We start from the raw sequence: 12,054 nt of genomic DNA on the forward strand, positions 1-12,054 counted from the left end.
AACTCCACATGTTGAGTAGTTGACAAAGTGGGCCCATTTTTTAGAATGCTAGTAAAAGCTTGGACTCTAGAGGTAGACTTACTTCCTAATAGTTGAGAATAGTAATCCACAAACAAGTTTGCAATAGTCCCTGGATCAGTTTGCCATGTGCCTGTATCATCCTTAAGTTGCATTGTGGCTTGTTTCAGCTTCCTATGCTGTATAATTGAGTTAAAATATTGTGTGTTATCATTTCCTAGATTAATCCACGTAGATTTACCTTTTTGTTGTAGATACATTTCTGCCAAATATGAAGACTGTTTGAACTTTTGATAACCCAAGAAATCAGCCTGTTAAACCTCTTTATTTGAGGGATCCCTTTGAAGTTTCAACTGACTTTGCTTAAGCAACTTCCTATCTTCTTCTGCTTCTCTCACAATATCATGAGAATAGTGTGACTTTAGAACCTTCAACTTCTTCTTAAGTAGTTTCAACTTCTTCACTACTTGATACATTTTGCAGCCCTCAATTATGTCAGCCCACTCTCTTTTTTACTATTGTATTAAATTGTGGGTGTTGAGACCGCATGTTACAGAATTGAAATAATTTTTTGAACTCAATTCTCTCCTTTACCAGTGATACTTTTGCAGGACAGTGGTCACTGATTCCTTTTGGGAGAAATATGACCCGACATGCTGGCATTACATCTAGCCACTCCCCATTTATGAACACCCAATCAATCTTTGAGAATATCCTTTGTTCTTCATGTTTGTCATTCCAAGTGTACCTATTGCCTTGTGCTGGTAACTCCAATAAGCCACATTCTACTACACAGTTGTGGAAATCTTTCACTTCTGCCCAGGTCACAGGGTTTTTTCCAATTATGTCTTCTGTTTTAAGGACTGAGCTAAAATCCCCTAAAACCATCCAAGGCCTTGTACATCCCCTGCTACGAGACACTAACTTATCCCACAGGTCCTTCCTCTCTTCTCTAGTATTTCATGCATAGACATAACACAATTCAAATGTCATTTGAAGAGGAATGTGATGAACTTCACACTTGATTACTTGAGCTAACATACTCATAGGAATGACCTTGTAGTAATCAGGTCTCCAAGTAATCCAAATTCTACCATTATAATGGTACTCAAGATTTGTAAGGTACTTCCGCCCCACAAACATATTATTTGCTAGCTTCTCAATTCTGTTACTTTTTATTTTGGTTTCTAATAGACCAACCAACCCCACTCATTCCTCATTGCAAAGGAGTTTAACCTCTTTTTGCTTATTAGGGATATTAATCCCCTAAGATTCCAACTTAACATATTAACGATCCCCAATGGGATGATTTTTTTAGCCTCCCTTATTTATGTTACTCCCCCAATCTTTGTATGCTGCCCTCTTTACTGTGCAGGACTTGAAAAGAATTTGAGTTCTCAACTTGTTGCTGCTTTTGTTGTGGTTTTCCTACTTTCAGTGGGGTCTGCCAGCTTGTAATATCCCCTTTCTTTTGCTTCCCTGATTGTCTCCCCACCATTTGCTCTCTATTACCATCAGTTCTGGTACTTGTTTCCTCCTTCCTTTATTCAGAGTTCACTGGAATTTGTTCCTTACTCTTATTATTTTTGGGTTCTGTTTGTGCCACATTGTTCATCTCTTTATGTTGTTCTGCATTTTCCATTGCCAGCTTCTTCTTGATCCTACAAACTTCCTCTGCATGCCCATATTTAGAGCAATGACTGCACAGAATTGGCTTCCAGTCATAGATGACTTTTTGTTTGATTTACTTGCTTCTTTCATTTCGAAAGAGAACTACATCTGGCCGTTTTGCATTCATTCCTACCTCAACTAGAAACCCTACAAAATTCAATCCATTCCTCTTTTCTATATTTTGATCCGCCATAATAGGTTTCTCCACTAAGCTGCCTAACTTGCTCAAACCTTTCTTATTCCAATATTTGAAGTCCAGTCCAGGAAACTTAATCCAAATTGGAACTGTTAGCAATTCCTCTCTGGTGAATCCAAATTCAAGTGTCCAAGCCTTTACAATGAATGGTTTATTATCAAAGTGGTAAATACCATCCTGAATCCCCTCTTGCTTCCTTACCTCTGTCTCAAATCGAACCACTATCACTCTATTTTTGAGTATAGCAATTCTGTCGATACCATATTCCCCCCACAAACGTTTGATTTACCCCTATATTACTGTGAATGGGGGATGCGCCCTTAACACATAAAATACTACTGCTTCTCCCAAGTAATTGATTTCAAAACTAATATAATCCAATTCAATTTCTACTATTGAGGACTAACCATGTGTTTTACGTGCTACATATTCCAATTTAGAACCAGCATTTGAAACTTTTACTATGTCAAAGTCATCCCAGATTGATCCTTGCTTCTTTTGCGTTTCCAGCTCCTCTTCCAACACTTCAGACCATACTCATTGTGTTTCGATCTGCTGAGATTTTTTTGTTTCACTGCTTAGGGTTATTATTTCATTTGGATTTGCATTTTACTGAGTTTTCCTTGCTACTTCCTCACTACCATTGCTTGATTTCTGCCCTTGCTGAGCAATTCCATACAAAGTGGATATTTCCCTGGCCATTAGAGCCTTTTGGGATGGGATGCGAGCACTCTTGCCCGTGGCAGGTGCAGGTTAAGCTAACATGCACCAAAGTTATAGATGAGAAAAAGACATATTTTTTGTTGATAGTTTCTTTTGACAATGTAGAATACTGTTATCACCAAACATCTCCCACTCACATTCCTATGAAAGCTAGAACAAAGAATACTTAAATGAATTATTCATTTCATCTTGTCAATCTTCCAATTTATGTTTGAGACTTGACCCAAATTATTTTATTTTTGCATCCAAATGAAAGGAAAATTCAATTGGTACATAAACTGTCCTTCAACAGTGAAAAATAAACGGCCTAAAATATCAAGGTTTGCTCGGGAAATAGTATTTCTTAATTATCAATCGACATGACAATGATGTATACTTGATAAAACGTTTGGCGCCACCAAAATCCTCCCCAAAAAAAAAGCCTTTCAGAAGAGTCAAGGTAAGTCCCTTCTGAATAGGGGAAAAAAAGAGTGCTCTCCTATGCCTCTAATGTCTTTTGTATAATTTGTACCTATTAATTAACAGCTATTAGTCAGATTACTTGGGAAAAGTGATAAATAATTTGTTACAAATTACAATAGAGGAAAAAATACAAATTTTGGAAACTTTACAGCTTTAGTTTGGAAAAAAAACCTAGCTTGTAACTCAAGAAACACGTAATCATACGTACAATTCATACTAATATATAAGTAAAGCAATATCAGTAAGTTACCAAAACAAAACAAAAATCAGGTTATCAATTACTATTGAGAGCAAGAGAAAAATTGATTCAATGGTGGCGATTACCGATCATCCAATAATATGGACGAGAGGCAAAACCATCGGAAGAGGCAGTTTTGGTATCGTCACTTCAGCAACGACAACAGACTTCTCCATTGATATTCCGTCGACAATCGCAGCAAAATCTGCCCTGTTTTCGCGTTCAAAATCGTTACAGAAAGAGAGAGATTTACTACACGAGTTTCAAGATTGTGATCATGTTATTCGATGTTTCGGAGCTGATGTTACTGAAGAAGATGGGAAGATATTGTACAACATGTTGCTCGAGTACGCGTCTGGTGGAAGTTTAGCTGATCGGATTGGTCAAAATTCAAGGCAAGGGTTGCAAGATTTTGAGGTAAAACAGTATGCGAAATCGATTCTGTTGGGGCTTAGTCATATTCATGGAAGAGGTTTCGTTCACCGTGACATTAAACCAGATAACATTCTTCTTGTTGGTACGGAGAAAGTTGCCAAGATTGCTGATTTCGGGTCCGCGAAGAAGGTTGGAGGAGTAAAGAGTCAGAAAAAAAAGCACGGACTCAAAGGAACACCTATGTACATGGCGCCAGAATCAGTTCTTGATAACGAGTACGGACCTGAAGCCGATATTTGGGCTTTCGGGTGCACTGTCTTTGAGATGGTTACAGGGAAGACAGTGTGGGATAGCAGTGAAGCTGACAACGTTGTTTATCTATTGTGCAAAATTGGAATGGGATCACCGAATTTGCAGAACAAAAGATTGTCAAAAGTGGCGGAAGATTTTCTGAGAAAGTGTCTTGTTAAGGAGTCGAGATCGCGATGGACTGCTGATATGTTATTGAAGCATCCATTTCTTTCATCTGATGATAATGTTGTTGTTCGTGAGCAGAAGCAGACAAGGAAAAAGGAACTCAACCCACTTTTGTTTATTCGGTATCTGTGTCGGTGAAAGTGATCCTTTGGTTGACAATTTCTGCAATAGTACGGAGATGGATAAGCTAAAACCAATGAAGCTGTTGGATTGCAGATCCAACAAAAGAAGAAAGCTACTAGAAGGATGCTGATTATCAATTTTGATTAGAATGAGTATACAAATGTAAAGAATTGTACTGATGTATAGAACTACGTTCGGGCTTGATCCCCATGGGAGATTGAATTAGTTAGGGATACGTAGGCAGCCTGTGAGAAAAAAAAGATGATCAGGTGCAGCCCTTTGTATTAAACAAAAATAATTTTGTGTTTATATTTTCTGTAGTATTGAACAATCTACACAAAAAGGCAGATTTTTGCATGTAATTTTAGTTAACAGCCATGAGTACATTCTCATTTCAACATATCTTGCATATTTATATGTTGCATTTTGTATTTCTTAGATCATGATATATAGAAAGAGATCCTCTTTTGCACCGACTAGATTCTGTTTTTAATGTATGTAAAGTTATGTTATATTCTTTTATTTCATGGAATAAAAGAATATATTAGAGTAAGAACAAATAACATAACAAGCCTCATTTGTACGTAAAATTAAACACAATGTTTGCTAAAGGGCGGGCATGCTCGACTAAAAGAAGAGGAAAACTTCTTCACTTTTGGCACGGGCACACACTCCGCGATCTCTGGGTCGCCGAGGTTCCTTTTTTCCCGCCTCTTAAGATCTGCTATCTCTATGATTTGATCCTTCGCATTCTTTCTTCGTACGACAAAAGTTTAGGTTTTGCTAAGTTAATTTAGTATTTGATTCCTAAAAGAGTTATTGTAACTAAGGAAGTAAAAGGAGGCCTAATTACTAAATTGCTATCCAAAGCAATTGACATGATCTTTTTTTGTTTTTGTTTTGGTAATTAAAGGATTTTTATTAATCACCAAGTGAATCATTACAAAACCACACCTGACTTCAAACTCAGTCAGATGTCTCTATACTCTAACTATCTCTCTGTATATCAGTTAAATTTCTCACCTCACTTTTTAACTATTCAGTCAACTAACGCTAACCACTATTCCAATTTTATCCCATCACAGTAGTTATTACAAACTACATCTGCTGCCAAAGTTAACCATCGTGGTAGAATTGATGATGGGTAGCGAGCACAGTTGATTTAAAAAAGAAAAGAAAAAGGACAGCCCGATACACAAGGCATTCCATGCTCACAGCGGGTGAAATCTTAGCAGATTTGTTTAAGTGGGTGAGAGTATAAAATATAATGTTGTGAATATTCAAAAGGACCAACAATCATTAAGTGGCAGCAAGATATTAGGAATTTTTGGAAGTAAACATTTCTAATGACAACACAAAATATAGAAAAATATCATAGTCCTGCACGGATAAATATCCTTCTCAAGCCGTAAAGGCAGTAGGGGTGACGATGGCAGAACGAATTGGATATGAAAATTACGGTTTAAAATTTTTAATTTTCGGATTGAAGAATGACAATCCAAATAATCTCGAATTGGATCGGATGTTTTAAGTTTGGTTTCGGATTAATCGTTTGGATATTTTGAATTTTCGAATTTAAGTCTATATAATTAAGTTGAGATATTTCTTCTTCTTACAAAATTGAATATCCAAATAAAGTATTCATGTAAATTGCCTAAAAAGTTTATCATTCTCACTGCAATCATTCAAATAAAGTTTTCAAGTAATGAAATCATCATCAAGAAATGCAATAGATATATTAATAAGGCCGATAAAAAGTAGTAATAGTAAGGCCATGTCCAAATAGAAAATGTTCTGACATTAGTTTAGTAATTAGTATTGAATATGTGAGATAATATCTAATGGCTGGGGAGTTGACTTATTATATTGTATATGGATAATGGATTAAATATAAAGTATATCCAAAAATCTCTATTACCAAATCCAACATACAATCCGAAATCCAAAATTTTAAAAACTAAGTCCGTAATCAGAAGAATTAAACTAACACTCCGAAAAAATTGGATTTTGGTTTAGATTTTAGGTTTGCCCAGACAATTTCCACCCCTAAAAGGTAGAATCAAATTACTGTCCATCGATTGAAGATGTGTGAAAATCGTGTTACCCCCTCTAACTCTGTGTGAAAAATCAAATTCCTTCTCAATTTTTCAACTATAGACTTTTCTTCCCCTTCCATTCTAAGATATTTATTGAATTTTCTCTTTATATTACCAACCACTATTAGAAATCAGGTGATTTTTGTCCAAAGTTTTCCCACCGAAGTCGGTCGAAAATAAAAGTATTTGGTCGTAAAAGTCAACAAAAATTGCCTGACAGCAAAAAAATAAAATTTCCGACCGATTGGTCAAATATTTGGTCATACTTTAAATTATGTACAAAAATAATTATTTATCAAAAATTTACCAAATTTCCGACCGAATTCGGTCGGAAAGTTTGAATTTTTTGTTTCCCGCACAAAACAAAAATTATATATATTTAATTAACCAATAGAAATAATTATAATTCAATATTTCCGACTGAATTCGGTCGGAAAACGCTTTTATACAAATTAAAATATAAATTTAATAATATTTGTGTGGATAAATAATAAAGAGATTTTAAATAAATATTATTTAATACTTATATCTATACACTATACTATACAATGCTATATATACATCTTAATATAGTATTATATTCGATATAATATAGCTTATATATATAAGCTATATTTAATATACTATACTATACTATACTATACTATACTATACTATACTATACTATATAGACATCTTAATATAGCTAATGTTATATCGAATATAACTTATATACTATATGTCACAACCCGGATTTCCCACCCTCGGGAATCGTGATGGCGCCTACTAGTGAAAGCTAGGCAAGCCAACCATTTGATTATTTACCTTTTTCCCATTTTTAATCCTTTAACCATTAATGGCCAACGTTATATAAACAGCGGAAATAAAAGCAGAAATGTACAGTTAAGGATGGGAGGGGAAACATGCTGCGGGGACATCGAATAATAACAGAAGAACAACAAGTAAATACAAGGATCACCACATTTCAATTGAAGATAAGAAGGGGGAATCATGCTGCAGGGTACAACAAGTATCAATAGAAAACCAACAGTTAAATGTAGAAAAACCATAACTTAGTTATCAATAAAAATCAGGAAATCAAAGACAAGTGCACGACATCACCCTTCGTGCTTTAACACTCTCTCACAAATAACATCCACGGCATCACCCTTCGTGGTTTAACACTCTCTCACAAATATCATGCACGACATCACCCTTCGTGCTTTACACTCTTCCTCGCCCAAGAAACAATCACAAAGCAATTTGGGCAAAGGAATCATTAACATCACAGTAAAATCAAGTAACAACAGAAAATCAGTAAATAAACGTAAAGAACACCATAACTCAATTATCAGCAAGAATCAAGAAAATCAAATAAGTGCACGGCATCACCCTTCGTGCTTTTACTCTCATCCTCACCATAAGAATCAATATAATCTGCACGACATCACCCTTCGTGCTTTTACTCTCGTCCTCATCATAAAATCAATATAATCAGTACGGAATTGTACATCGTGCGGCACGACATCATCCTTCGTGCTTTTACACTCTTCCTCACAAAATCATACACGACATCACCCTTCGTGCTTTAATACTCTCTCACCAAAATAATGCACGGCATCACCCTTCGTGCTTTAACACTCTTCCTCACCCAAAAAAATGCACGGCATCACCCTTCGTGCTTTAACACTATTCCTCACCCAAACAATAATCACAAGATATAAGGGCAAGGAAATAAATGAAATCACAAAAAAATCCCAGCAAAGGAACAATATTACAACAACCAAATCCTGGCAAGGGAACAATATCAAAAAAAACATCAACATCCCGGCAAGGGAGATAACATTAAAAGTAACAACATCCCGACAAGGGAGACAATTATGGTCATCACTTGTTTTAGAAATAAATTTTGTGTTTCGAGGCCTTAAAAACCTCTTTTTGCATCACATCGATGATAAAATTTTCCTTTTAATGAATTTAAGTTGACTTTAATCAACATTTTAGGTAAACGGATCCGGACCCATAATTTGACGGTCCTGGAGGGTCCGTAGGAAAATATGGGACTTGGGCGTATGCCTGGAATCGAATTCTGAGGTCCTAAGCCAGAGAAATGAATTTTTAAAGAAAATTATTTTCTGGAAAATATGTGAGCTTTTAGAAATGGAAAATGTTTGAACGTTGTTGGTATCGGGCACGTATTTTGGTTTCGGATCTCGGTACAGGTCTTATATGTGGTTTAAGTCGAGCCTGTGAAATTTGGTAAGAAATGGAAGTCGTTTGATTTGATTCGGACTTGTAGTTGTGAAAATTGATACTTAGAAAGTTTTAAGGTTTTTCTTAGTTTTCTTTGCTAAATTCATTGTTAAAGATGTTATTTTAGCAATTGGATCATACAGATAAGTTCATATGATGTTTTTGAGTTAGTATGCATGTTTGGTTTGCCGAGGAATCGGGTGAGTTTCAGATAGGTTTTAAACTTAGAAAAAAGTTGTAGGTTTTGAGTTTCTGGTGTTCTGGAACTTTGTTCTTCGCGTTCGCGGAAGGACTCTCGCAAACGCGGAGGGTAAGTCAGACTGAAGGAAGTTTTCTTCTATGCAAATGAGAGAAACAGGTCGCGAACGCGAAGCTTTGGGGGGTGCTACCCTTCGCGAACGCGGACCTGCTATCGCGAACGCGAAGGTCTTTGGGCCTGGGCAGAGGGAAGGGGATTTTGTTCTACGCGAACGCGGCCACTGGCCCGCGAACGCAAAGGCTCGAGGAATTAAAGCTCCGCGAACGCGAGCCACTATACGCGAATGCGAAGGCTAATTGGCCTGACCCTTCGCGAATGCGACAGGGCCATCGCGAACGCGATGAAGGCCTGCCCAGTGATTTTTAAACAGAAGCAAAAACAGGCAGAACCCATTTACTTCATATTTTTGAAATTTGGGAGCATTAAGGTGATATTCAAAGAACAATTTCTTCCCCAAAATATTGGTATATGATTCTAAAACTTTCTCTTTCGATTTCCCATTGCATTTCATCAATTTTTATCTTAAAATCTAGGGTTTTCATGGTAGAAATTAGGAATTTGGGTAGAGTTAGGGCTTTTTGATTAATTGGGATTTAGACCTCATTTTGGGGTCGGATTTAATTGCATATTTGGGCTCGTGGGTGAATGAGTGATCGGGTATTGGTCCGAACCTCGAGTAGTGACCAAGCGGGCCCGGGGTCAATTTTTGACTTTTTGGGGGAAAATGATAGAAAACCTATAATTAAGCATTGGGTATGAATTCTTTAGCATTTATTGATGTTGTGAAATCAATTTGGACTAGATACGAGTTATTTGGAGGCGAATTTTAAAGAAAAAGCGGTGTTTGAGGCTTGAGTTGGCCATGGAAGTTCGAGGTAAGTGTTTGGTCTAACCTTAGCTTGAGGGATTAGGAGTCGAGTCCTATTTTCTATGTGTTATTTGTGGAGTACGACGTATAGGCATGGTGACGAGTATCTATACGTTGGTGTCAATCATGCCAATGAGTCTTAAATTGAAATCGCTGTGTTTTTAATAAGTACTACAAATTGATTCTCTGTGTTGGACAAGAGTTATGATTAATCTCGTGAAAATTGCTTATGGTTGAATATTTGTTCTAGACGATGTTTCTGTTGTGAAGTTAAATGTTGAAACAAGTTTGGTTATATCTGATTTCCTTGCCGGGATGTATTCACTTCTTACATTCGATTCCCTTGCCGTGATATTGTTGTTTCCTTATTGTTCCCTTGCCGGGACTCTTTTGTGACTGGTGTTAAATTGTATATATTGGGATCGGGTTGCACGCCGTAACAATACTATATTTGGATCGGGTTGTATGCCGCAACAATACTATATTTGGATCGGGTTGCACGCCGCAACAATACTATATTTGGATCGGGTTGCACGTTGCAACAATACTATATTTGGATCGGGTTGCACACCGCAACAATACTATATTTGGATCGGGTTGCACGCCGCAACAATATTATATTTGGATTGGGTTGCACGCCACAACAGTGTTTATATATATGATTTGGATCGCGTTGCGCGCCGCAACATTAAAGGATAAAGGTGGTTATTGATTTGTTACAGTTTCCTTATTCTTTCGGCTGCGAATTTTAAATAGTTCTTTATGCTTTTCTCCTGAGCTACTGTTGGTAAATGATATTCCCCCGTAGCATGTTTCCCCCCTCCCATTCTTAACTATACATTTCTGCTTTATTTTCCACTGTATGTGATATAATTGCACAGGTTTATTTGGTAGTCTGGTCCTAGCCTCGTCACTACTTCGCCGAGGTTAGGCTAGGCACTTACCAACACATGGGGTCGGTTGTGCTGATACTACACTCTGCACTGTGTAAAGATCCAGGAGCAGCAACTTTTGGACCTTAGCTTTGGTGGCTGCCTTCAGTCCATACGAAGATCCAAGGTAGTCCTGCAGGCTTCCGCGGGCCCTGGAGTCTCCCTCTATCTTTTCTTCATGTTTCACTTACACAATTCAGAAACAATGTTTCTTTTATTTTTCGGACCTTGTTTGCAGAATTCGTAGACCGTCTGTGGAGTTGTGACACCAGTCTTGGGTAGTTTTTGTTGAGTAATCATGTTGGAACTATTTCAATGGTTTAATTATTTCTTCCGCTTGTTTTAAATTTCTGCTGTTTATACCCATTGATTTACACTTGTTAAAGAATTACAATGGGAAAAAGGTAACTTGTGCAAATGGTCGGCTTGCCTAGCTTTCACTAGTAGGCGCCATCACGACTCCCGAGGATGGGAAATCTGGGTCATGACAAGTTGGTATCAAGGCTCTAGGTTACATGGGTTTCACAATTTACAGACAAGCTTAGTAGAGTTTGAGGGATCGGTACGGAGACGTCTGTACTTATCCCCTTGAGGCTATAGAGTTAGGAAAATCTTCACATCTATTCTTTCCTGTCGTGCGGTTTGGTTTCTCAATGCTAATTGAATTTCTACTATGTTCTTCCGTAGATGGCGAGAACACGTGCTTTCTTATCCTTCGATCAGCAGCCCGAGCCTCCAGCAGCAGCTCCCACGAGGGCCAGAGGGCGAGGCCGAGGCCGTACTAGAGGTCGAGGTAGGGGTAGAGCTCAGCCTAGAGCAGCAACACCAGCGGTGGAGCCTCAGGTTGACTTTGATGATGAGGTTCCGGTCCAGACAGTTCTGGTGGGCCCAGCTCAAGTCCCAGAGGGGTTTATTGCTACCTAGTACTCCAGGATGCTCTGGTCCGTCTAGTGGACCTTATGGAGAGTGTCACCCGGGCAAGCTTGCTTCCTGTAGAACTAGCCATCTCTCAGGCTGGAGGAGGAGCCCAGACTCCTGCTACTCGCACTCCAGAGCAGATGGCTTCCCAGTTTCAAGCTCCAGCAGCTCAGCCAGTTGGAGCAGTTCAGCTGGGTGTGGTAGCTCAGACTGGTGATGGAGCAATTATATCTGCCGATACTTTGTGGAGATTGGACAGGTTCCCCAAGCTCTTCACTAATACTTTCAACGGTGCATCCTCTGAGGATCCCCAGGATTATCTAGACAGCTGTCATGAGGTTCTAATGAACATGGGGATAGTGGAGACCAATGGGGTCGACTTTGCTACTTTTCGCTTGTCTGGATCCGCCAAGACTTGGTGGAGAGATTATTGTTTGGCTAGACCAGCCGGATCGCCAGCTTTGAC

General features: G+C 38.1%; 1 protein-coding gene across 1 annotated transcript; it reads left to right on the top strand.

Moving 5' to 3' along the window:
- The first annotated feature begins 3,380 nt into the window (after window positions 1-3,380).
- On the top strand, window positions 3,381-4,448 carry LOC138882662 (mitogen-activated protein kinase kinase kinase 20-like). The gene is made up of 2 exons (XM_070163271.1): window positions 3,381-4,264; window positions 4,308-4,448. The coding sequence occupies exons 1-2, from the start codon at window positions 3,381-3,383 to the stop codon at window positions 4,411-4,413; spliced, it is 990 nt and encodes a 329-aa protein (XP_070019372.1). The 3' UTR covers window positions 4,414-4,448.
- The last annotated feature ends 7,606 nt before the right edge of the window (window positions 4,449-12,054 follow it).

This window comes from Nicotiana sylvestris, chromosome 12, assembly GCF_000393655.2.
Source record: "Nicotiana sylvestris chromosome 12, ASM39365v2, whole genome shotgun sequence".
Taxonomy (NCBI): Eukaryota; Viridiplantae; Streptophyta; class Magnoliopsida; order Solanales; family Solanaceae; genus Nicotiana; species Nicotiana sylvestris.

Coding starts and splice junctions, on each gene's coding strand:
- LOC138882662 (XM_070163271.1), top strand. CDS start 3,381: ATGGTGGCGATTACCGATCATCCAATAATATGGACGAGAGGCAAAACC. Junction 4,265..4,307: donor ACAAGGAAAAAGGAACTCAA/CCCACTTTTGTT, acceptor TGAAAGTGATCC/TTTGGTTGACAATTTCTGCA.